Source organism: Temnothorax nylanderi, unplaced genomic scaffold, assembly GCF_030848795.1.
Source record: "Temnothorax nylanderi isolate EJ_2023f unplaced genomic scaffold, tnyl_v1.0 TNYL_tig0906_pilon, whole genome shotgun sequence".
In the NCBI taxonomy this organism is placed as follows: domain Eukaryota; kingdom Metazoa; phylum Arthropoda; class Insecta; order Hymenoptera; family Formicidae; genus Temnothorax; species Temnothorax nylanderi.
Window position 1 is genome coordinate 17968 of NW_027249968.1, and position 27720 is coordinate 45687.

At 38.6% G+C, this 27720-nt stretch overlaps 1 protein-coding gene across 6 annotated transcripts; it reads right to left on the minus strand.

Moving 5' to 3' along the window:
* Positions 1–531: 531 nt before the first annotated feature.
* LOC139785869 (probable ATP-dependent RNA helicase DHX37) lies at positions 532–26662 on the minus strand. 6 transcript variants are annotated; one of them, XR_011722108.1, is made up of 9 exons: positions 23270–26662; positions 22566–22714; positions 3052–3153; positions 2403–2971; positions 2233–2348; positions 1954–2156; positions 1647–1858; positions 1303–1403; positions 532–757 (listed from the first exon to the last, which is right to left on the minus strand). XR_011722108.1 is itself a non-coding variant. In XM_071725038.1 (6 exons), the coding sequence occupies exons 4-6, from the start codon at positions 1796–1798 to the stop codon at positions 693–695; spliced, it is 318 nt and encodes a 105-aa protein (XP_071581139.1). In that variant the 5' UTR covers positions 1799–1858; positions 1954–2156; positions 2233–2348; positions 2403–2782; the 3' UTR covers positions 532–692. The 6 variants fall into 6 exon arrangements, 2 of the variants coding, with proteins under 2 accessions (XP_071581139.1, XP_071581138.1); XR_011722107.1 differs by having other exon boundaries at positions 532–769; XR_011722110.1 differs by having other exon boundaries at positions 532–769; positions 2238–2348; positions 23270–23284.
* Between the last annotated feature and the right edge of the window lie 1058 nt (positions 26663–27720).

Below are 27720 nucleotides of genomic sequence, written 5' to 3' on the forward strand. Positions count from 1 at the left end.
CAGGCATGTTGCGATCAATACCGCGTCGTGAGCGAGCATCGCGGTCAGGGGTTGACGGGGGTGTGGCACGAAATCCTTCGTTCAGAGGGCGGCTAAGGGATGTCGCTACTTGTGTCTAATCGATCCGCGATCGCGACGAAAATTCCTGAACAATATATATACATATATTATATATTTTATTTATATACCTTCCCTAAGAGCAAAAAGTCGACTTTAAGTCGACTTGAAGTCGACTTCTACCGAAACTGACTTGGCAGAGAAGTCGACTTTTTTAAGGACGAAAGTCGACTTGAAGTCGACTTGAAGTCGGCGAATGTCGCAAAAACCACCGACTTAAAGTCGACTTCCCGTCATGATGAAAAGTCGACTTCCCGTCATGACGAAAAGTCGACTTCCCGCCAACTTTTAAAGTCGATAAAATAAGCCGCCGCGTACGTCTGGAGGTCGGTTGTGTACCTTGAAACGAGGTGAAAATGACAAAAGTTAACAGATTTTATTAGATTTTGATAAATAAAATCGTAGATACGCTAATGAATTTTTTCACTTTTGTAATTTTTACCTCATTATTTCAAGATACACAATCGACCCCTTGCTGGAGGGCTAAAACTGATGCATTTCGATTTTTTTCATATATAAAATAATTTAATTATCTAAAAAACTGTATAATTACAATCCTAATGTTTTATTCTTAATTACAAAGGCGGCCATATCTGTGCCACTTCTGCGTGCGCGGATTCCGGCAGCCACTTCTGGTAAGCTGACAACAGAACTAAAATTATAAATATATAATATCCACAGACTTTTATACTAGACCACTAACATCTATGGACGCACTGCCGAAAAGCTGATGCGAGTGCGAGGTGCAAGTGTTAGTGAAGGGTGCGGCCATATTGAATTAACAATAAGTCACTATCGGATGTTCAGTTGCTCATGATGTGCGTTTATCTGCATTCGTTATTACAGTACATAACGAAGCAGGCGAATGTTTTTGTGTTAAATATTGGTACATGTTATCAATAAGTTTGTAAGTCATATCTTCGACGAGTAGCGTACTTGGATGCCGAAATCGAACCACTACTCCTGTAGTATTAAACCCTTTCTTTTGGACATTCTGTATATGCCAGACTATTGTATAGAAATCTTGTATAAAACCACTTGTATAGAATCTGTAGTACCTATAGCATATCTTGACTAAAATCAACATGGCGGCAAGCATCACGGCCGAGATGCCTGTCAGCGGTCTAGTATTGTATAGAAGTCTATGATAATATCTAAATATTATTTTATAAATTAAAATCTCACATTTTTTATCCGAACCCCAGATTTCTAGCAGTTTGTCTTTGGACACGACTCCCTGCGACTGCAGCGTTTGTACTACTATTGCTTGAGTGCGTGGTATCAACCTGAAAAAATCGTATTGAATTGATGTAATCTATTCGATGAATCAACGTGAAATCGAAAGGAGATAGAATAAAGGCTCAGTCACAATGAGTGGAATAAGGAATAAGATAAAGGAATAAGGAATAAGGCATGTTGCATCTCACTTTAATGTACGTGTACTGAAGTGAGATGCGAAATTCCCTTATTCCTTATTCCTTTATCTTATTCCTTATTTTTGTCATTGTGTCTGAGCCTTAACGATTTACCTGGCCCATGACTTGGTGATGCTCCCAGGTGTCGTCAGCAGCGACGGGACAAATCGTTTCAGCTTAGGGCACACTTGACCCTCCAAGAAGAAATACGCGAACCACTTGACACCGTCCACGGATGCTCTATATCCATCGATGGTAGTGCCCATCCGGCCTTTCCGAATGTACCAGACACGCGGCAAATAATCTTCCCGGTTCCTTGATTATATCTATAAATGAGAATAATATTCGATTATAATAAAGATTAATATCTTTATAAATAAGTAGGAAAAACATTATAAAGCAACAATTGTGATAAAAATACCTTGGCGGTGGATCAACCAATGGTTCACTAAGATGCATAGCATGGGAGCGAATTTCGGCAATCATTCGGGTTCTATCGCCGTGACACCTCGCATGTACATCTTATTCGTTTCGTACACCTCTTTATAAACTACCTATTCCGGACTGATTTTCCGTAGAACACACAAAGAATGCATGAACACAAGTTCCTCCATTTCTGGTGTTCTGAAAGATGGTTCAGAATGGAGAGGTCGCATTCAATAGGTCTTAATTATCGATGATAATTAATAACACACCATACCTAACCTGTAAGCATGTTTCCACTTGGCCTTATCCTGATTCTCTTTTAGATCCGCCATACCTGCAAGAACTATCTGGCGCAGCAATTTCGCTTCCATGTCGGTTGGTAACGGCATTCTGTAACAATTTTTGTTGTAGATAACCATCTCAAACATATTGCAACGTACATACAGTCAAATTCCAGTATTCTGATCTAATCGAGGAAGTCAACGGGAAGACAATGATGACGAGGACTGTGAATGACGACGACGACGACGTTTCGTGGCGGTGGTTGATAGCGCGGCGCTTTACGACGTCTTATCGTGTCCTGTCTCGCGGCACGTATTCCTCGCACTCGCGTAAGCTCTGCTCCTCCAGCCTCCTCGAGATTCGCCGCCATATTGATGATGCAAGACGCGCCGCTTGACTGTTTTCCGTCTTTTTATAAGTCGACTATTTAGAAGTCGACTTTTAGTCGACTTTCCGCCATTTTTATAAGTCGACTATTTAGAAGTCGACTTTTAGTCGACTTTCCGCCATTTTTAGAAGTCGACTAGAAGTCGACTTATAAAAGTCGACTTGCCGTCGACTTTCCGTCAACTGTGCTCTTAGGGTTAATATAATTTTAATTTGTTTTTCAGCTCCTTATTTTCTATTTGTAATGTTCATATCTTGTCTTCGAGGACACTTTTTGTTTTTTTTTCCATAGGTTCGTAATTTTCAGAATCCGATTATGTGTCTCCATCCACATATTTGGACCACTAAAAATGGGAAAAATTTAACATTACATTTAACTTCTAATTACATCGTTGATTACAGATAAAATATGTAGGTCACTTACATCAAAGCGGGTTCTCTTTCTATCAGCTTGTTGAGTTTCCTTTAAAATACTTTTCGCCCTTTCTTTAGAGGCATTTATTACATCATGGGTTGTGCGTTTCTCCTGCGTATTTGAAATTATATCAAGTATTTGTATATTATGAATTGAAGCAGGGCCGACGCATAGCCCATTTATATGAAAGTGAGATTAGTTTCATGATTATTTTTTTAGAATGTGTCTATTATACAGTACTGCTCAAAAGTCTGAGATCACCTGCTAAAAGCATTCGCTAATTTCAAACATCAGTAGCTCAGCGCCCGATTATCATATATGGTACAAATGAAAAAAAATGCAAATTGAAAAGAAGATTGAGCTTTTTTTGTCGCGCTGTAATCATGTAGATATTATATCATTTTCTCTTTGAACTACATTCAATTTGTAGTACTAATGTACTAATGTAGTATTTTGCATATTTTTGTTTTGTATCAAATAGCTTCCGTTTTTGTGAAAGTGATTAAAGATGAAAATTGTAAAAAGCATTTGAAAGTTTATTCTTTCAGCTTTATTTTCATTTTTTGTTTTCTTTCACTTTTTTCACATATTTAACTTTTTCAATTCAGAAAGTTGCACCTCGCAGTTATCTATTTATTGTCTTATTTTATCAAAAGACTTATAGTTGTAATATAAAAATTTAATTTGAAATTTGCTATTTGCCTTTACTTATTTCTATACGATAACTAGCTTGATACCCGTGCTTCGCTACGGTAACACACATTTTACCCCGTTAGGAGTCGAATTTCTAAAAATCCCTTCTTAGTGGGTACTTACGTCATGGAAGGAATATACTCTCCAAATTTCATGTTTCTAGGTTTAAGGGTTTGGGCTGGGCGTTGATGAGTCAGTCGGAACATTCAATTATATATATATATAGATAAAGATAGAAGATAGATAGATGATTAGGACAAAATCTTGAATTATGTTTTTAACCACTTGTATGGGTAACCTTTGTAAGCAAAAACCAAGTCGATATCTCATCGGGCCTAAGAGATATTGAGAAAGTCGTGAAAACACATTTTACCCCCTTTCACCCCCTTAGGGGTCGAATTTCTAAAAATCCCTTTTTAGTGAGTGCTTACGCCATGGAAGGAATATACTCCTCGAATTTCATGTTTCTAGGTTTAGAGGTTTGAGCTGGGCGTTGATGAATCAATCGTAACATTGAATTATATATATATATATATATATCTAGGTGCGCAACTAAGTTTCCGGGTTTCACACATAGATGGCACCAATAACACATGTACTCGACTTACATGTCTGAAGTTGTCTGAAGTTATAGCTTGGACATCTGTTAACAATAACCAGTCGTTATATAAACACATATCGCAATGCAAAAATATTTTTTGTAACAACGGACATGTCGAGTTTTGTGCCAAATAAACAGCATTTGCGGGAAGCTTTGCTTTTCTGCTTTAACTTGAAAAAAAATGCAGCTGAAGCACGTCGTTTGCTTGAGGAGGCCTACGGCGAACATGCACCATCGAAAACTACCTGTTGTTGTGCCCCCTTTTTGCGAGGGGTCACTTGGATTCTTTTGGTCCACGGAGGATACGGGGTCGATGGAATTAAATAGCACTTTTTGAATAAAGGATAACTTTTAATAGTCACTCTGCGTTACAACCGTTATTCGCGTTTGATGCCCGTTACTGGTCTGCTCCCTGACTCACATTGCCCTGTCGTCTCCTTTTGTCGCTTCCTTTTGTATCCTCGTCCTGTCCTTCGTTATCGCTGAGTTGCTCGGTCGTATGTGGGCCGATCGCGCAACTCCTCTCGTTCTGATTCGGCTTGCGTATTTCTATCGGACTTTCGCGGTCGCGTTCCTTATTGTTATTCTCGGTCTTTCTTCTTTATTATTACTTTCTTTTCTTTGAACAGTATTTCTTAATCTATTTCGTAATACTAATTGGGGCCGCAACATCCCTCCCCCTTTGAGAGAAGGAAACTACGGTCTGAGACAATGTTTTGTTGCTTATATCCTACTCCTATTTCTATTAGGGTGGTTTATTTTCTTTATGGTTTACATTTTTCTTATTTTCTAGTATAATATCGCTGGGTCGCCCTGTATGTGCGGTTGGGCTCTTGCTCGTTTCTTGTTTCTTTTTGTTATATAGATACTTATTCCTATTACGCTTAGTATTATTATTATCGTGAGTGTCGATCCTACGGGGTATATGATGTAGGGATTTTTTATTAGGGTGTCTTGGGGTTTTTCCAACTCTTTATTTATGTCGCTTATGTCTAGGCTTAATTCCATTAATTCGTTCGGATTTCTAATTACAGGTTCTAGTCTAATTTCTTTTTTCGCTTGTTCGTTAGTATTTTTATTTTCGTTTGTTAGTGTTAGGTTAAAATCTGCTAAGTGCACTTCTATTTGTTTCATCGTTGTTTGTCTTTTTGTTTTTATAATAACGTCGGGTGTGGTTAGTTTACAATTTTCGTTTATACTTAGTTTTCCTGTTCGTTCGATTTCTACTTTCTGTTCCGCCTGGTCGTTACATTGGATCGTTAGCTTTTGTTTCTTCGGCGTCGAGAACAGCCACGTTTGTGGTTCGCTTACTGTTATCCATAGGGTTACATTAGATAGTATCTGGCGTTTTTCGCAGGTGTTTACGTACCCTGGCGTTTTTACATAGACTTGCACCTCGCATGGTGCGTCGGCTTTTATAAAATATATCGGTAAATCTGGTTACATACGTATTTTACTCCGTTTCTTCTACACTTATCTAAATCGCGCTCCTCTAATGTTATATAATTATGATTTTCTTTGTCTATCGCTAAAATGTTGTGAGTAATCCTTAAAAATGTAAAAATATTCGCGTGGTTGTGGATAGGTAGTGGTGTCGTTTTTATTATTTCATACACGGGGTATGCTACCACGGGAAATTTGATTATCGTATAAATGTTCGGGTTATAGTAATACGCGTTAATTTTTCATTATCTTTCTCTATCGTATGGAGAATATTTTTGCACATCTGCTGCGTGTCCATTGCGAGTATCGTTTCGCACAATGCTTCGGTTTGCTGTAGGAACGCTTGTAGTTGGTGATATCTGTTTCCTAGGGTTGCTATGTCTATTTTGATCGCTAATTTCTATGTAGCTTCTACCTGTTGTAATTGTCCGGTTCTCTCGAAGTATATTCCCGGCTCGCTGCTGAATTGTCGTATCTTGTACGATGGTGCTGTCTCAGGTTCCGCTTTTTTCGCGAAGTGCTGGACGACGATCAGCGTCCTGTAAGATAGGGACTCATGTTACTTTTCTCTGAATTTTTCTCTTGGCTTTATTCTACTGTCTCCTTGCATTCTTTTTGTTGCGCGTTTAGTCGCTCTTGACGCTTAGATCTGAGCACATTATTCGTTGCGCTGATTTGTGGTACCATCTAAAATGAGGTGCATACGGTGTGACCTCTATTTTGCTCCATCAAAATTGGCCATTGGCTACGCGCCGCTCGTGCGGGCGCCGTGAGCGTGAGTGTCGCGCCTCGTGCGCCTAGTGCGCGGGTGGCTGCGAATTTAGGTTCGGGGCCGACGTCGCCCCCTCCCTCCTACGTGGAAGTGTTATTAACACCTCCGGGCACATGGGTGCCCATCATGCCCTTGGAAGTCTCGGTGGATGTGGCCACCGGTCGACGGGTGGTGCGGATGGTTCGCCGTGCTTGATGTTCGGTAGGTACTTATTATTTTATTTATCTTACTTTTTTAATCTCGTCTACTTTCTATCGCCTACTTTCTATTGCTTGCTCTTTTGCGCTTTTTACTGTTCTATAAAGGGCTTTAATCGGTTTACGTGTACTCGCGTGGTTTTCCGTCCCTTTTTGATCGTGTAATTGACGTCTGAGTGTTTTTCAATTACTTCGTACGGTCCTATCCACGGGGATTCTAATTTTTTCGATCTCCCTCTACGCACCGTTTCGTCGTGCAAGAGAACTTTGTCTCCCACTCGGAAATTGATTTCTTTTGTCTTCTTATCATACGTCTCCTTGGCCTTAGATTTTTCGTTCCGCAAATGTTCCTTTGCAACTCTTTGTGTCGCTCTTAATTTTTCTTTCAGCTCTTGCGCGTAATCGTCATAAGTGTACGTTGGTTTTGGTGGTTGCGACAGTGCCGTCGGTAGTGTCGCTCGGTGCCCGTATACCAATTCAAAGGGTGTAAACCCGGTCGCCGTGTGTGGCGTCGTGTTGTACGCGAACATTGCGTATGGCGTCCATTCGTCCCAGTCTGTCTGGTCCGCGTTAATATAATGTCTCAAGTATTCTGCTAACGTCCTATGAGAGCGTTCTAATGCTCCATTGCTCTCAGGATGGTACGCCGTTGTTCGAATTTTTTCGATCTTCAATAATTTACACGTGCTTTTAAATATCTCGCTAAGGAAATTCGTTCCTCGGTCTGTCAGTACTTTGTCGGGGATACCGTATTCAAAGATGATCTTTGTGACAAATTCTTTCGCGATTGTATTCGCTTCTTGATTAGGTACGGGTATCGCTTTACTGAATTTTGATAAATTATCCTGAAACGTGAGGATATATTTATTTCCGTTTTCGGTCACCGTCAGTGGTCCTACTATATCTAGAGCACATTTTTCGAATGGTCTGTCTGCGGTGTCTGTGATTACTAAGGGTGCTTTATTTTTCCGCGATAATTTGTTCTTCTGACACAATTCGCATTTATTAATGTACTCTTCGACGTCTCGAGTTAATCCTCTCCAATTATGCGTCAACCTTATTCGGTTTATGGTGCGTTCCACACCTTGATGTCCTCCTACAGGTGCATCATGGTATTCGTATAATATACGTTGCTTCGCTTCTTCTGTGTATTTTCTTTCGCTCTCCTCTTCGTTGTTCTCTTCCTTCTCTATCTTGTTGATATCTGTCGGCACATGTCGACTCAGCGCATCGGCGTTTCTATTCTCTTGACCGGCCTTGTGTACGATAGTGTAGTCGTATTCCTCTAATTTTAACCTCCATCGGATTAATCGGGATCCGGGGTCTTTTACGTTAAATAGCCAAACCAATGATTTATGGTCTGTCACTATAGTAAATTTTGTTCCATAAACGTATGGTCGGAAGTGTTTCACCGCCCATACTATCGCTAATAATTCTTTCTCAGTAGTGTTGTAATTTTGCTCGGCCTTTGACAGTACTCTGCTCGCATACGCCACGGGTTGATCTTGACCTATCTTTCCCTGTGACAGTATGGCTCCGATTGCGTAGTCTGACGCGTCGGTCGTCACTACAAATTCTTGGGAGAAGTCCGGGTATTTTAATACCGGTGCTGTAGTTAATTTTTCTTTAAGTATTTTAAATGCGTTTTGTTGTTCTGCGTTCCACTCGAATTTGATCTCCTTTCTGGTCATTTTTGTGAGTGGCTTGGCGATTGCTGAGAAATCTTTAATAAATCTTCGGTAATATCCGGCTAATCCTACGAAAGCCTGGATGTCTTTTACCTTTGTTGGTGTCGGGAAGCTTTTTACTGCTTCTAGTTTTGAAGGATCTGGCGAGATTCCGTTTTCTGTTATTACATGTCCGAGATACGTCACTTCTTTCCGAAGGAATTCGCATTTATCGGGCTGTAATTTCAAATTGTACTTTCTCAGTCTTTTTAGTACTTCTATTAACCTTTTATTGTGCTCTTGTAAACTTGTTCCGTATATTATTATATCGTCTAGATATACTAAGCATTGTAATCCTACTAGTCCTGCTAGAACGGCTATTATTGCTCGTTGAAATGTCGCTGGGGCATTTTTCAGTCCAAAAGGCATTCGATTATGCTCGTAATGTCCGTATTGTGTAGAGAACGCTGTTTTTTCTTTATCTTCTTCTTCCATCGGGATTTGATGATATCCCGAGGCGAGGTCTAGCGTGGTAAAATATTTTGCTTTTCCCAGTTGGTCAAGGATATCGGTTATGTTTGGCAACGGGAAGGAATCTCCCTCCGTTAGATCGTTTACAAACCGAAAATCTATTACCACTCTCAGTTTTAATTTTCCTGATGCGTCTCTTTTTTTCGGTACTACTAGCAACGGCGCATTCCACGGGCTCGTGCTAGGTTTAATTATTCCGTTTTTTAACATCTCTTTCACTTGTCTATTTACTTCTTCCTTGTGCTTTTCTGGCAAGCGGTACGGTCGGACGTTGACCGGTACGCTGCCCGCCTTCGTGGTAATCTTATGCGCGACGATATCAGTGCATGTCAGTGGCTCTCCTTCCACATGCAATACATCGCTGTAATCTCTGCAAATTTCCATAATGGCTTTCTTTTCTTCTTCATTTAAGTGTTGCGTGCGTATCAATTTTTCGACTCTTTCGCTACGCGGCACTGTTTCTTCTGCCTTGTTTACTTGGTTTACTTCTATCTCTTCTGCTTCTTCTTGCTCTAACTCCTCTAATGTCACTTGCGGCATTAGCATTTCGACTGTCTTCTCAGTCGTATTCAATATGCTTGCTGGACATAGAAAGTTTTCTGGCATCACTAGGCAATTTCCTATGAACACTCCTGGCATTGTCTCTTCTGCCTGTATTATTCCTAGTGAATTTTTATCGGTCGCGACTTGTACTATTGTCTCGCTTCGCGGTTTTAAAACCATTTTCTTATACGGATATAATTTTAATATGCTTTTCCCTATGCGTATTGAGCTTGACTCGTAACTATATGACGCTTGATGCTTCTTTATAAAATCTACGCCTAGTATCCCGTCGTATTCAATCGAAAAATCATCCTTGACGACATATATCGTGTGCTTGATCTTTCTATCTTTCAAATCTATAGTCGCTGTAAATTTTCCAATCGTATGGGCTTTGTGACCTGTTACTCCGGTAAGGGCCATTTTATCCTCTTCTATCATTGTTTCGCCTTTCAACTGTTTTACTTTTATTATTGATACGGCCGCTCCGGTATCAAACAGTAAATTTATTTTTTCGCGCTTCGCTTCTCGCATGGGCAGAGTGATTAAGTCCAGTCCTGCATGCTTCCGCGGCTTGTTCGTCATGTGTGTCACCTGATACTCTAATGCCGGTCGGCGGTGCTTTGTGTCCTCTTTGTCTTCTTCATCGCTATTCGCGGCTGAATTGCTGTCTTTTTTTCTCGGTCCGTTCGTTTTCGGATGAAAGTTTTTGTTTTGTCCTCTCGGATTATTAAGTTTGTGGTGGTTTGTTCTTTCTTTATTTGGTCGACCATTTAACAGCCAACATTCTTCGCGCATGTGTCCTGCTTTCTTACAATAATTGCAGACTTTATCTATCGCGTTTACGCGGGGTGTCCTATCGGGTTTCGGTAAGGGGAAACGGTTCGCGTATCTACTGGTACGACATTCCCTTCCGTGATGCCCGTATTTTCCGCATTTTTGGCATTGTAATATCGCTCGGTTATCGCGCGGTTGCGGCAAGTATGCATAATTATTTTTGGGACGCGGCGGAATTCCACTTGGCCCGTTTACTTTTTCTTCGGCGCTTGCTCCGGCAATCGCTTCTTGCAAGGTTGCGAAATGTTGAGCTCGGACAAGTAACTTGATCTCGTCTCTCAATCCTAATTGGAAATTCTGTAATGCCTGTTGTTGAATTGTTTCTAATATAGTTCGCTTGCTTTCTATCGTGTGGTTTCTTCCCTCTATCATGGAGTCGTATAGCTCCATTGCTAGTTTATCTGCTCTTAATCCGAATGCTCTTGCATTTTCTCCGGGTTTTTGCTTGAGTGTATTGAACTCTAGTTGTAAGTGTGTTGTGCTTTTGCGGCTCAGATAGCAAACTTCTAATTCTTTCTTTAGTTGTGCGAAATCTCTTATTTCTCGCGTTTGAAAATCTATCATCGCTCTTCCTTTTAGCTTTGCGCATAATACTGCTTCTAATAGCGTTCCTTCTTCCATAGGATTTATGTTTTTTATTGCATATGACGCGGCGCTTAAGAATTCTTGTAACTTACTCGAGGATCCGTTGAACTCGGGTATCATATCTCGTGCCTCTTTTAAGCGTAGATATCCGATAGCGCGTTCCGCTTGGTTCCGGATATCGTACGACGTTCGTCCGTACGTTACTTCGAACGGGAGGTTACTTGGCTCGCGTCTCGCGACAAATTCGCGGCGTTCAGGATTCGCCGTTTCTAGTTGATTTACGCGGTCTTGTAAGTTGCGGATTCCATTTAATATCTCGTCGAGAATGGCATCTCTATCGTCCGGTTGTAATCCGGGAATTCGGTTACGATTATTCGCCGGTGTTCTCCTCTGAGATAACACTCTATTAAGGCGGTTGATTTCTGCGTCTACGTCTTCTGGAGTTATCGGCGCGTTGTCATTTACGTTATTCGCGTCGTGGTTGCTATTAGTTGCTTCCGCCATCTCGAGTACGTTCACGTTTCTCGAGGCAGAATAATACTCGTGCGGATTAAATACGCTGCTATCATACGAGGTTAATGAAAACTCTCGTCTGTGTGTTAGCCTACTGGTCGTACTGTCCGCGTCTTCGGATTGTGTGTGCGCGTGTGAGGGGTGGAGTCTATCTTCGTCGGGGCAGTTATTTTGTCCTATTACTCTCGCGTCTAAAATTACAACGGAATCGTCGAATTGTTCGCGTTCGATTACGCTGTTCGGGTGTAATTCCGGTTCCGATTCGCTTTCGCTTGAGTAGTACGCGTCTAAATTTCTACGCACGGTTTCGCGATTATCGCTTACGACTTCTTCGGTCGTTTGCACGGGGCTTAACGGTCTATTTCTACGCGCTCGTCGTGACGTCCCGCTATGGAGCCACGATTGGTTTAGTTCCGCAGGTGGATTTTCGTTTTCCGACATCTACGGTAATTGCGTTTTACATAATTTGCTTAATCGACTTACATTACGGTCGCTAGTCGCATGTTGCTGGTCGGTGCTCGTGCCGCTTTATCACTCGGTGAGCCCTCGTTGAGGTAGGTCGGTGCCGTCTCGGGTTACGCTGCTTGCTTGTCCCTCGTCGGCCGCTACCGTGTTGTCCGCTGCTTTTGAATCTGGCTGCCGTGTCTCCGTTGAGGATGTTGCACTGCCTCACTGATTCACTTGTTTTTCTTTTTCAGCTGTCGTTCCCGTCTTCCTGCCAATGGATCCCACCGCTGCCACCATTTGTTGTGCCCCCTTTTTGCGAGGGGTCACTTGGATTCTTTTGGTCCACGGAGGATACGGGGTCGATGGAATTAAATAGCACTTTTTGAATAAAGGATAACTTTTAATAGTCACTCTGCGTTACAACCGTTATTCGCGTTTGATGCCCGTTACTGGTCTGCTCCCTGACTCACATTGCCCTGTCGTCTCCTTTTGTCGCTTCCTTTTGTATCCTCGTCCTGTCCTTCGTTATCGCTGAGTTGCTCGGTCGTATGTGGGCCGATCGCGCAACTCCTCTCGTTCTGATTCGGCTTGCGTAATTCTATCGGACTTTCGCGGTCGCGTTCCTTATTGTTATTCTCGGTCTTTCTTCTTTATTATTACTTTCTTTTCTTTAAACAGTATTTCTTAATCTATTTCGTAATACTAATTGGGGCCGCAACACTGTGAAGATTGGTTTAAACGCTTCAGAAGTGGCGATTTCGACACTGAGGACAAGGAGCGCTCCGGAAGACCAAAAACAATTGCATACACAAGATCAACTTGCGGAGGCATTAAACATGACTCACCAAGGTATTTCCAAACATTTACATGCCATGGGAAAAATTCAAAAGAAAGGAAAATGGGTGCCGCATGAGTTGACTGAGAGACAGATGGAAAATCGAAGAGCCACTTCCGAAATTTTGCTTTTGCGGCATGAAAGAAAGAGTTTTCTTCATCAAATTGTTACTGGCGATGAGAAGTGGATATATTTAGAGAATCCCAAACGCAAAAAATCGTGGCTTTCACCTGGTGAAGAATCAACATCGACGGCACGGCCAAATCGTTTTGGAAAGAAGACAATGCTCTGCGTTTGGTGGGACCAGAAAGGAATCGTGTACTATGAGCTGCTGAAACCGGGCGAAACTGTCAATGGGCATCGCTACCGACAACAACTGATCAATTTAAACCATACATTGCTCGAAAAACGGCCAGAATGGGACACGAGACACGAACGAGTAATATTGCAGCACGACAACGCTCCGTGCCATCGCAGTTCCATCGTCCAGGACACCATCAAAACGCTGAAATGGGATCTGCTACCGCACCCGCCGTATTCGCCAGACCTGGCGCCTTCCGATTATCACTTGTTCCGGTCGATGGCGCATGGCTTGGCTGGGCTACACTTGACCAATTTCGAAGAAGTGCAAAATTGGTTGGATGAATGGTTTCGGTCCAAAGACGCGTCGTTTTATTGTCGCGGTATTCATGTATTGCCAGAGAGATGGCGAAAATGTATAGCTAGCGAGGGACGATACTTTGAATAAACCATTTTTTGACGTAGAACTACGTCTTTGTCGACAGTAAGGGGGGGTAAATTCAGGCACAGATGCAACGTTTTTTTGCAACGTTTTCTTGCAACGTTTTTCTTGCAACGTTTTTTCTCGAAAAATATTAAAGGAAAATATACTTTATTATATAGTTTTTGAAAGCTCTCAATGTAAGCTAAATGTTTTCGCAATTTAATAAATAAATAAATGAATGAATAAATGGATGAATGGATTTAATAAATAAATAAATAAATGAATTAATAAATGGGTGAATGGATGAATGGATGAATGGGTGAATGGATTTAATAAATAAATAAATAAATGAATGAATGAATGAATAAATGAATGGATGAATGAATGAATGAATGAATGGGTGAATGGATGAATGGATTTAATAAATAAATGAATGAATGGATGAATGGATGAATGGTTAAATGGATGAATGGATAAATGGATGAATGGATGAATGGATGAATGAATGAATGAATAAATGAATGGATGAATGGATGAATGGATGAATGGGTGAATGGATGAATGGATTTAATAAATAAATGAATGAATGGATGAATGGATGAATGGATGAATGGATGAATGGATAAATGGATGAATGGATAAATGGATTAATGGATGAATGGATGAATGAATGAATGAATAAATGAATGGATGAATGGATGAATGGATGAATGGGTGAATGGATGAATGGGTGAATGGATTTAATAAATAAATGAATGAATGGATGAATGGATGAATGGGTGAATGGATGAATGGATTTAATAAATAAATGAATGAATGGATTAATGGATGAATGGGTGAATGGATGAATGGGTGAATGGATGAATGGGTGAATGGATGAATTGATTTAATAAATAAATGAATGAATGAATCGATGAATGGATGAATGGGTGAATGGATGAATGGATTTAATAAATAAATGAATGAATGGATGAATGGATGAATGAATAAATGAATGGATGAATGAATGAATGGATGAATGGATGAATGGATGAATGGATGAATGGATGAATGGATGAATGGATAAATGGATGAATGGATAAATGGATTAATGGATGAATGGATGAATGAATGAATGAATAAATGAATGGATGAATGGATGAATGGATGAATGGGTGAATGGATGAATGGGTGAATGGATTTAATAAATAAATGAATGAATGGATGAATGGATGAATGGGTGAATGGATGAATGGATTTAATAAATAAATGAATGAATGGATTAATGGATGAATGGGTGAATGGATGAATGGGTGAATGGATGAATGGGTGAATGGATGAATTGATTTAATAAATAAATGAATGAATGAATCGATGAATGGATGAATGGGTGAATGGATGAATGGATTTAATAAATAAATGAATGAATGGATGAATGGATGAATGGATAAATGGATGAATGGATAAATGGATGAATGGATAAATGGATGAATGGATGAATGAATGAATGAATAAATGAATGGATGAATGGATGAATGGGTGAATGGATGAATGGATTTAATAAATAAATGAATGAATGGATGAATGGATGAATGGATGAATGGATAAATGGATGAATGGATGAATGGATAAATGGATTAATGGATGAATGGATGAATGGATGAATGGATGAATGAATGAATGAATAAATGAATGGATGAATGGATGAATGGATGAATGGGTGAATGGATGAATGGGTGAATGGATGAATGGATTTAATAAATAAATGAATGAATGGATGAATGGATGAATGGATTTAATAAATAAATAAATGTATAAATGAATGAATGAATAAATGAATGGATGAATGGATGAATGGGTGAATGGATAAATGGATTTAATAAATAAATAAATGAATGGATTAATAGATGAATGGGTGAATGGATGAATGGGTGAATAAATGAATTGATTTAATAAATAAATGAATGAATGAATCGATGAATGGATGAATGAATGAATGGGTGAATGGATTTAATAAATAAATAAATGAATAAATAAATGGATGAATGGATGAATGGATGAATGGGTAAATGGATGAATGGGTAAATGGATGAATGGGTAAATGGATGAATGGGTGAATGGATGAATGGATGAATGGATTTAATAAATAAATAAATGAATGAATGAATGGGTGAATCTAATATTGGAAAGCTTTGAATTAATTCTCGAAAAGTATTAAAGAAAAATATACTTTATTATATAGTTTTTGAAAGCTTTTGATGTAAGCTAAATGTTTTTGGGGTTAATTTTTCGATACCGATTTTTTAAACCTTCTTGAAAAGTATTAAAGAAAAATATACTTTATTATATAGTTTTTGAAAGCTCTCGATGTAAGTTAAATGTTTTTGCAATTTAATAAATAAATAAATGAATAAATGAATGGATGAATCTCGCACAATTAACGTTTCTTTCTTGCACGATGTCGGACACAGACTTGATGTTGAATGCCTCTTCCATATATGTTCTATTCTAATAGACGTAGTTCTACGTGTTGACTGCGGCACAGTTGTTACTGTGCTTGTTGCTTTTTTTTTTGAAATTTTTCATTTTTTATTGATTAAAAAAACCCGGAAACTTAGTTGCGCACCTAGTATATAGATATATAGACTAGCTTGATACCCGTGCTTCGCTACGGTAACACACATTTTACTCCTTTTCACCCCGTTAGGAGTCGAATTTCTAAAAATCCCTTCTTAGTGGGTGCTTACGTCATGGAAGGAATATACTCCCCGAATTTCATGTTTCTAGGTTTAAGGGTTTGGGCTGGGCGTTGATGAGTCAGTCGGAACATTCGATTATATATATATATAGATAGATAGGTAGATAGAAGATAGATAGATGATTACGGCAAAATTATGTTTTTAAGCACTTGTATGGGTAACCTTTGTAAGCATAAACCAAGTCGACATATCATCGGTCCTAAGAGATATTGAGGAATCCGTGAAAACACGTTTTACCCCTTTTCACCCCGTTAGGGGTCGAATTTCTAAATTCCCATTGAGTGATATATATATAATATATATATATATATATATATATATATATATATATATATATAAAACAAAGTCGGGTTAGTTACACCATTTATAACTCAAGAACGGCTGGACAGATTTTGTATTAAGACCATATGAAATAGGGGTAGAATTTTCCGGCTTAGCATATAGAGTGTATAGTTTTTCGTTACCGGGGCGATTTTTCGTTACCGGGGCGAACGGGAAATTTTTTGCGGTCGCTCGGTCCGACGACCGGGGGGGGGGGGGGCAAGCTAGGCCGCGAGCCAAATCCTAAATGAACTATTGAACTTAATAAATTTTTTGTATTCATTTTATTACGTTAATTAAAATCATAAATTAAGTTTAGCTAAAAGGTATCACTACATTCATTGACTGTTAGGCGGTACGAAGTTCGCCGGAGAAAGGGAGGGAGGACTCGAATCGAAATGTAAACAAAAAAATAGAGATGTATGAGATGTATAGAGAGATGTATATAAACACAGAATGTATGAGAAATTCTCGGAACATTCCATTGCCGCTGCCTGTCAGTATATAAGCTGTAAATCGCGAAAGGTTACCGGTCGATTTGTTTGTTTTGTGCGAGTGTTATTAATACTTATTGTGCGAGTTATTATTAAAAATGCCGCGACCCAGAAAGTCTAATCTTTCCCAACAAAGCCGTAATGCAATTAGGCTTCGTAACATTGCGAATCAATCCACTGAAGAAGAACGAGAAATCGCACGAGAAGAGCGCCGCGTTAGTATGGCTCGACTTCGTGCTTCTAAAGGAGCACGTGCTTCACAAGAGCAAAGAGAGGCAGCCCGTGAAACGGCTCGGTTGGCAATGAGAAATCGTCGAGCTTATCGCACAGATCAACAACGAGATAATCTTCGACGTGCAAGAAGAAATGCTTCAAGTGTTGATTTGAATCGAGCAGCGTTTCTATACGATTGCACAATTGATTACAGTTCGCATCCTTTCGTTCGCATTGGTTCAATGGACGTTGTTTGTGGGCATTGTGGCGCATTGAAGTTTGCTGGAGAAACGCCTGGATTGTGTTGCCTTAATGGCAAAGTGAAATTGCCATTATTGACTCCGCCACCTGAGCCATTGCATTCATTGCTTCGTGGCGAAACACCAGAATCACGACATTTTTTAGCGAATACTCAAAAATACAATGGCTGTTTTCAAATGACTTTATTTGGGGCAGACATTATCGTAGAACATGGATTTAATCCGACATTCAAGGTAATTTATGTTGAAGAGAGTAAATGTTCATTTTTTTTAAAAGATAAGATTTAAGACAAAAAAATTTGCTCAAATGTTGTTTGTTAGGTCTCTGTATTTGTCTCTAAAATAAATAAGGCATGCTAACATTTAAAAAAAATTTTTGATTATAAATCAGTAATACTAACTTCGCTTTCGACTTTATAGATTCAAGGCCAGATTCACCATCGAATTGGATCACTGCAACCTGTTGAAGATGCACAGCATAAATTCTTACAAATATACTTCATGGGCAATATGGAGGAACAACTTGATCGGCGTCAAGAGATCAATACAGAAATGAAAAGAGTAATTCTTCATGATCTGCAGCAACTACTTCATGAACATCATGCATTGGTCAGGCTGTTCAAGACTGCGTTGGAGCGCATGCCAAATGATGACTACAAAGTCGTGATCAGAGCGGATAAACGACCAGCTGGAACACACGAACGCAGATTTAATGCTCCAACAATAGATGAAGTTGCAATCCTGATTGTTGGTGAAAACTTGGAAACACGCGATATTGTGCTTACACGTCGCGATACTGGGCAACTGCAACAAATATATGAAACACACCGTTCATATGACACGTTGCAATACCCGCTGATGTTTTGGCAAGGAGACGATGGATATCACTTCAATATCAAGATGATAAATCCATTGAATGGTGAGTATTAATATCATAGTTTTTATTTCAACATGACATAAATTTTGCTCGGTTTAGTTTTGGTTTTCAAAAAAAAAGAACCACTACTAATTTCTCAGGAAGTCGTAAGAGTCGACTAAGGGATTAGGGGCTGTTTGTTTGGAGAATATTGGGCAAAGGGCTGGCAACCAATCTTAAATCATTTATCTTAACCCTTTTTAAATATGCTAAAAATGACCTTCGGGGATTTAGTGATCACACGGTTCTGTTCACCCTTTCATGGAATATGGACGTAAGTTTTACTTCTAAGATACTAATTTTACTGTTTTTATTTTAGGTGAGGAAACTACCAAGAAGGTTAGCTCGATGAATTATTACGCATATCGTTTGATGATTCGTCAAAATGCTGACAACTATTTGCTGCGATTTCGTCGATTGCTTCAGCAATATTGCGTCGACATGTACGTCAAAATCGAAACGGAGCGCCTAAATTTTATTCGGTTTAATCAAGCCAAACTGCGTTCGGAGGAGTATATCCATTTACGCGATGCAATTAGCACCGAAGGAGATGCAGCTAATGTTGGTCGTTTGACTATTCTACCGGCGACGTACACAGGTAGCCCGCGTCATATGCATGAATATGCGCAAGATGCAATGACATATGTTCGTCATTACGGTCGGCCAGATCTATTCATTACCTTTACGTGTAATCCGAAATGGATAGAAATTGTTCAAATGCTGCTTCCCGGACAAACATCAAATGATCGGCACGACATCACCGCACGTGTCTTCAAGCAAAAAATCAGGTCGCTGATGAACTACATTGTTAAGCAACGCGTCTTTGGGGATACTCGATGCTGGATGTATTCAATCGAATGGCAAAAACGAGGCTTGCCGCATGCACATATTCTTATTTGGTTAGTCGAAAGAATTCGACCAGATCAAATAGATGATATCATATGTGCCGAGATTCCTGATCCTGAAACCGATCTAGACTTATATGATGTTGTAATTACGAATATGATTCATGGACCGTGTAGCGCCATCAACCCCCAATCACCGTGCATGGTCGACGGCAAGTGTTCCAAACGTTATCCACGACAGTCGACGACGGAGACCATCACTGGCAACGATGGTTATCCACTGTATCGGCGTCGATCACCCGATGATAACGGTCGAACTATCACAACGAAAGTGAAAGGAAACGATTTCGTGGTCGACAACAGTTGGATTGTTCCATATTCGCCACTTCTTTCCAAAACATTCAAGACACATTGCAACGTTGAGTATTGCAATTCGGTGAAGTCGATCAAATACATCTGCAAATATGTCACGAAAGGCAGCGATATGGCGGTTTTTGGCATCCAAACCTCCAATACCAACGATGAAATTATGCGTTATCAAGTTGGTCGATATGTGAACTGCAATGAGGCGATTTGGCGTATATTCTCATTCCCTATTCACGAACGTCATTCCACTGTTGTACATTTGGCGGTGCATCTGGAGAATGGTCAACGAGTATATTTCACCGCGTCGAATGTTGCTCAACGTGCTGAAACACCTCCAGCGACAACATTGACCAGTTTCTTTGCGATTTGTCAAAGCGATCCGTTTGCACGAACGTTGCTTTACTCGGAGATGCCACGTTATTACACTTGGAACGCTTCATCGAAAAAATTTCAACGTCGGAAGCAAGGCGATGCGGTTCCTGGTCATCCGGATGTGCGTTTTACTGATGCTCTTGGTCGTATTTACACAGTTCATCCGAAGAATGATGAATGCTTCTATTTGCGGTTGTTGCTGGTGAATGTTCGTGGACCAACATCATTTGAATCACTACGAACTGTTAATGGTATAGTGTGCCCAACATTTCGTGCTGCATGTCAAAAGCTCAATTTGCTTGAAAACGATACTCATTGGGACACGGCAATCGCTGAAGCAATTATTTCTGCATCTCCAAGTCAGATACGTACATTATTTGCTATCATCATTTCGACATGCTTCCCATCGAATCCACGTGACTTGTGGAACAAATACAAGGATAACATGTCAGAAGACATTTTACATTGAATTCGTGTCAGTTCAAGAAATCCAGATCTTGAGGCGAATGAGGAGATGCATAACCAGGCTTTGCTCTTGATCGAAGACATGTGTTACCTCATGTGCGGCAGTTTGTTAGTCAGGTTAGGAATGCCAGCGCCAGATCGTGGAATGAATGACGCATTTAATCGAGAATTGGAGCGTAAACGTGAATATGATCGACATGAATTAGACCAATCAGTTCGAACGAATGTACCCCTATTGAACCCCCAACAGAAGGAAGTCTATGATACATTAATGAAGGCAATTGATGATGAAAATAGTGGCTTATTTTTCCTGGATGCCCCCGGTGGAACTGGGAAGACATTTCTCATGTCATTGATTTTGGCCACTGTTCGTGCGAGATCCGACATTGCGGTAGCAGTTGCTTCTTCTGGAATAGCGGCCACATTGTTAGAAGGATGCCGTACGGCTCATTCAGCGTTAAAATTGCCGTTAAACCTTCAAACTATTGAACAACCGACATGTAACATTGCGAAACACTCCGCAATGGCCAAAGTTTTAGTAGCGTCTAAAATCATCATCTGGGACGAATGCACAATGGCGCATAAATACGCATTAGAAGCACTTGACCGAACATTGAAAGATCTGCGTAATGACTACAGTTGTTTTGGAGGCGCAATGATTTTACTGTCTGGCGATTTCCGCCAAACACTGCCAGTCATTCCAAGATCGACTGCTGCCGATGAAATAAACGCTTGCCTCAAAGCATCAAATCTGTGGTGCTATGTGAAGAAACTTCAGCTGGCAGCAAATATGAGAGTTACATTGCTGAACGATCCATCTGCTCAAGATTTCTCCAAACAATTGCTGACTATTGGTAATGGCCGTGTTCCTGTCGACGAATCGAGCGGATTGATTTCATTTCCTCCGAATTTTTGCAATTTTGTCTCATCGAAAGACGAGCTCATCAACAAAGTATTCCCGAACATCATTGCTAACCACAAAAATAACGAATGGTTGAGTGAGCGAGCAATTTTAGCGGCTAAGAATAAAGATGTGGATGACTTAAACTTTGTAATTCAGAATCAAATCGTTGGTACTCTGCATTCATTCAAATCTATTGATTGTGTAACAAACGAAGACGAAGCCACCAACTATCCAACTGAATTTTTAAACTCCTTGGATGTGCCTGGCTTACCACCGCACAATTTACAACTAAAGGTTGGCTCGGTAGTCATCATGCTTCGAAATCTAAACCAACCAAAACTATGCAATGGAACGCGTTTGGTGATAAGAAAACTGATGATCAATGTGATTCACGCGACGATACTCAAAGGAAAATTCAAAGGTGAGGAAGTTCTCATTCCGAGGATTCCGATGATCCCAACCGATATGCCCTTTGAGTTTAAACGAATTCAATTTCCGATTCGTCTTGCATTCACCATGACGATTAACAAATCACAAGGCCAATCCTTGAGTGTTTGTGGTCTGAATTTAGAAAATGCATGTTTTTCTCATGGTCAATTGTACGTGGCATGTTCACGTGTCGGCAAACCATCCGCTTTATTTGTTCTTGCGCCTGATAACAAAACGAAAAATATCGTATATCACAAGGTGCTTCACTGAAGAGAATCAACCCAAGTGTAACCCATGCAGCAAAATACATAGCTTCATCAAAGCAAATGTCTTGCCGACACGCCATTGAAATACTTGATTTTTGTACTTTTATTGAATTTTTTTTTCTTTATATATATTATCCTAATGAACTATTGAACTTAATAAATTTTTTGTATTCATTTTCTTACGTTAATTAAAATCATAAATTAAGTTTAGTTAAAAGGTATCACTACATTTATTGACTGTTAGGCGGTACGAAGTTCGCCGGGTCAGCTAGTATATATATAGATTGAACTACTGATGTTTGAAGTTTCTGAATGTTCTTGATAGGTGATGTCAGACTTTTGAACGGTACCGTATAGACACATTTTAATATTTAAAATGTTGAATGTATTCAGCATTTATTATACATGCAATTACAAGTGCAAATAGTATTGTTTGTAATTGCAGTAATATTAAAGTTAATAAATTAAGGACTCCTGCTGCAAACATATTTCTTTGCCGGGTTACGGAAAATGAGAGAACGTTATACGGTTTACGAAGAAATTGTGTACCTTGTTCGAATTTTTTTGGGATAATTTTTTGATGTTTTCTTCATTATTAGATTTATTCCTTTGCATTAGAAGTTTCCTGTCTTCTTTACTTGGCATTGCAATGTCGAATTTTTCGATATTGGACATCGTGTCATACATTAAGGTCCAACCTGAAAATAACCATATAATATATAATTTGATTTATTTTCCTCGGGTATTAATTTTCTGTTCGCTCATGTCTCGCAAAGCAAAAGATAATTAAAGGAGAAGGAGAAGTTTTAGGCAAATAGAAAAAATCCAATTCCTTAAAAAGAAAAGTTTTTCTTCAAAAAAATGTTTGAAAAATATGGGAAACATTTCTTTAAAATATTTTAGTCTGTAAGAAACCTTGTTGATTTTCTTCTGAATTTCAAAGGTATGTGGATTATTTATAAGTTATAAAAATTACTTTCTTTTAAATTAAATTGAGTATACAAAAATTATGGAATGCCCACTCTAAAAAAAAATATATTTGATTTTTATAATTCGATGTATTAAAATATACAGATTTTTTTTCAAAATTTTGCAGGTGGGACTTTGATGTTATACAAAATAATTAACAACTTGATTGTAAAATGTCATCTGATTTGGCATGAAATGGCCCCCCCATAATATTATACAGAATATATTTTTAAGGGAGATGAATATAAGAGAAACTCTTATTAATATATATAAATATTACATACCACCATAACTATGTACTTTCACTGCATGCTTAGTCCAGTCATCATCCTTGAGATTTTTAATAATTTTTTTCATCGCACTTGCACTCTTTACATCGCAATTTGGCCATAAGATTTGTGTTGTAATTTCGTCCCTTATAACTTTATCTAAATTGTCATTATTTTCGATGAGATCCTTATCGACAAACCAAATTCGGTATCCAACCGCGAGTTTATTATGTTCATTCACAAACTCGACGAGAACACAATTGACATTAGAGATGAAAAAAACAGGTTTTTTATCCTTCGGAGTAAAAAACCAGTTTTTTACGGTAAAAAACGGTTTTTTTACAAAAAATTCTGAAAAAAGATATAGAATTATTTTTCTTAAGGGGATCCTGCAGTGACAGGCGAACTTCCTCGATGTCGATAATGTCAACCTTTCTAATTTTGCTTTCCCTATATCTGTCTTCGTCTAACGAAATGACATCTGTCTTTGTTCGATTGCTCACCATCTGACGCAAGATCCGGCAACTACTGTTGCTGCTCTTCTTGTCATCCTGCATCCGTATTTGCATTACTAAAATAATTTTTAGATGGATCTTTTTTTGTACGCATTGAATCTTACTTCTACTTACACGATATTATTCCTACATGTTTTCCCAAGGGTGGATGATAAACATTATGTATGTATAAACTGCAGAATTTTTGTTTTAAGCAAATATTGTCGTCAGGTGACAGCTGTGTATGTGCCCAAATAAGTAATATTTTTAATTTTTTGGTGTTTTTAATATAAAATTGCGTTTGGCACCTTAGATTTTTGTGCGGACTTTAATTCTGTAAAAGATTTTTGCAATTCTATAAAGCTAATTAAAAGATCCATCTAAAAACGATAATGTCGGTAAATCATACGGCTGCAGGATCCCCTTAATATTCAATATCTACGTTATTTCGGTTTTCGGTATTATTTAATATCTTTTGTCTTTATAACTTTAAATATCGAGGCGAAAACGTTGTTGCGGTGCTTAATATAGCGAATTCGGGCGCTTGCACTACTGCACTAGTGCACAGTGCACACTAAGTACGCACTAAGGCTTGTTCTTACTGTTCTTAAGTCAATTCTTATATTTACAGACTATCTTAAATACTTGAGTAAGTAATATTTTGCCTCAACTTGTTCTCTTTCTGTTTTATAATAGTCTGTAATGTATTAGGAAGGAATATTCATTCCAAGATTCAATTTGGCAGTTGGCTTAAAGAATACATCGGTCCTATCATTTTTTTAGGTTAAGGGTACTTAACCTCTTATTGATTTACTTTTCAAAGATCTAGATGAGGATGAGGCCTATTGATCAGGATCTACAGTCTCATTTCAAAATTGTCAAAGGGCGTCCAGAGGACAAGAAACGTATTATCTCTTGTGAGTGCCGTTATTGCAAGAATACCTGGACTTTTTACAATGCGACCAAAATGAGATTACACTTGATGTAAAGCTGTAAAAGTATTCCCAATCAAGAAAAATGATATCAAGAAAAAGATATCTGCTTAGGAGGAGTCAATAAATGAAGTAATTTTGGAGGAAATTAATGTAGATGAACCTTCTGTCTCTGAGCCTCATTTGTCTGTCCCTCAAGTGTCTGCGCCCCACGTGTCTGCATTACAGACACCTCAAAAAAGAAAAAGAATATGGGGCTCTTTAGAAATGTTTACTGACAAGATGACCTCAAGTGATCAGGAAAAGATAGATGAGCTGCTTGTAAGAGCTATCATTTCTAGTGGAGTTTCTTTTTCTATAGTGGAAAACAAACATTGGCTTATGTTTTTCAAAGCACTGAGGCCAGCCTATCAGCCTCCATCGCGATATTCAGTCTCAAACCCATTACTTAATGCAGAATACCATCGTGTTATATCTAAACGTGATTATGAAATTGAGAGCTCAAAATCCCTTTCCCTAAGCACCGATGGCTGGACTAATATAAGAGGAGAAGGAATAGTAAACTTTGTCATTCATACTCCTAAGCCTGTTTTTTACAAAGCGATTCAGCCCAAGGAAAAAAGAGAAACCGCAGAGTTTATATGTGGAGAAATCAAGAAAATATTAATTGAAGTTGGTCCCAAAAAGTTTATGGCACTTGTCACAGACAATGCTGCCAATATGAAGGCTGCGTGGAAACTGGTGCGTGAAGTCTATCCTCACATCAACTGCTTTGGCTGTGCTGCTCATGGCCTGAATCTTCTTATTTGTGATATTACAAGATTGGATTTTTTAAAAGGTCTTATCAAAACACTGAAGAAAGTTATTAAATATGTGAGGTATTCGCATGTTAATTTAGCAGTATTTACTCAAAAGCAAAAGAAACTCTGGGATAGAACCTGTAACCTTAAAGATTCCCTGCAAGACTAGATGGTCTGGTGCTTACATTATGTGTGAAAGTATACTGAAAAATAAGAGGGCATTTCAGTCTACTATCATTGATGAAGCTGTGAGACCAAACAGAAAGATAAGAGAAGCTGTTTTGGATGAGAATACTTGGCCACAGATTGAAGCTCTACGTAACCTGCTGAAACCTATAGCAATATCAATTTATATTTTAGAGTCTGACTTTGCTACTTTAGCAGAAGTCCCACAGTTATTAGGATTCATTAGAAAGAGAACAAATGATGTTCTTGATGAGTGGCCGCTCATACATTATGCAAATGTAGAATATATTAAGGCAGCCATAATCAACCGTATTAAGTTTATCTGTCAACCTATTCACATGGCTGCAAACTTGCTTCATCCAGAATACAAAGATTCAGTTCTTGGTAAGAGCCAAGAAACTAAAGCTGTAGAGTTTATTGCAAAACAGTGTAAATACTTACAACTTGAAACTGGCCAGGTGCTTTCAAATTTAGCAGAGTTCCGTTCTAAACAGAAGCATTGGCTCGAAAAATTTGATCAGCATGGCAAGCAAGTGGATATATGGGTAGCCGCACAACTAAGAGCCTGCAATCTGGTGGGAAGGACTATGCAGCACCGAAAGCTTAACACCAATAGCAGTTAGTTCACATAAAATTCCCCCAACGTCATCTTCGTGTGAGCGAGTCTGGTCAGCCTATGAAAATACTCACACTAACAAGAGAAACCGCTTGCTGAACGAGAGGGTGGAGAAACTTGTAGCTGTTAAATGGAACTTAAATATGTTAAATGCGGAAGAGAGACCTGCCAAGGGCAGTAAGCAATTGAATCTTAAGGATTTTTTTATTGAAAATGAGATGCTCCCGCCAGTTCCACCTTTAGCTGATTTCTGTAACAGTGAAGCTGAGTTGCCTGTTGAATTCTCTGATGAGTCTGAGTGTAACTCAGATTGCGTTTCAGAGGATGATCTGTAGTGCAGGAGCTGAAACGGCAATACGCTGCTTTTTCTGTCTCATAATCAGATTGTGCAATAATTTTATATAGGATTTGTAACATTTTCAAGTTTTCTTTTTTATGTTTTATATTAACTTTGCTTTTCATGTAAAAGGAACAAAATGGTTTTCTTTAATTTTCATTGAAACTGTTATTAAATTAACAGTATTTTAAATTTTATTTATGCAGAGCCTATAATTTTAAGTTTGACTAGATTTTTATTCTTACATTATAGTTAAATATGTCATTTAAACATTTGAATAAGTATATTGTCACTAAAGTACAGTCACTAAAGTACGGTATTTCGGATCTCCAGCCAGAGGCTGTGTTACAAGTTAAAACTAAAATGTGATAGTTTCCAAAGATATATAAATACTCATTGTCAGTTTAAAATAAATTAATAAATGAAAGGATTTTTAATTTTTATGTCTTATTGTATTTTTTATATTAATTCACGAATTCTTACTATTCTTAGTAATTGAATAAATACAAAAGAGGTGTGTTTATTCAAACAACATAAGCTTTGAATTTCCTGCTCCCTATCGAAGTACCGACAATGATCTAAGTATATCCATACATAGCCACTGTCTGAAGTATTATATATGAAATAGAAAAAACTGAGGAATATAATAGAATTCAAAAAATTCCTAATAATAAAGGGATTACCGATTTCTGTCTAAAAAAATCTACGTAATTGCTCTAATTTCCGCAAATTTTGAGATATTGAGCTAATTTTTTTTTATAGATAGAGTATCATTAAAGGTAGGTTGGTATTGAATTTGGCGAGAATCGGTGGAAGGGTTGCCGATTTTTGCCTAAAAATCATTATAATTTTTGTTAAAAAGAATTAAAGCTACTACCACTTAGGTTAATAGGAAGACCCTTGAATAACACAACGATATGTACCACTTGGGTTTTATTTTTTTAAAGTAGTTGTGCACAACAATTATTTTTCAAAGCAATATGTATATATATATATATATATATATATATTCTCTTTGTAATTGGCGCCATTTTAAGATTTCACATATTTTTTTGAAATACATATCACTTGGGTTGAGTTAGGTAACGCAAATTTGTGACA

Coding starts and splice junctions, on each gene's coding strand:
- LOC139785869 (XM_071725037.1), bottom strand. CDS start 1,798: ATGGGCACTACCATCGATGGATATAGAGCATCCGTGGACGGTGTCAAG. Junction 1,404..1,646: donor ATCACCAAGTCATGGGCCAG/GTAAATCGTTAA, acceptor CGATTTTTTCAG/GTTGATACCACGCACTCAAG. Junction 770..1,302: donor CTGGGGTTCGGATAAAAAAT/GTGAGATTTTAA, acceptor TTATAATTTTAG/TTCTGTTGTCAGCTTACCAG.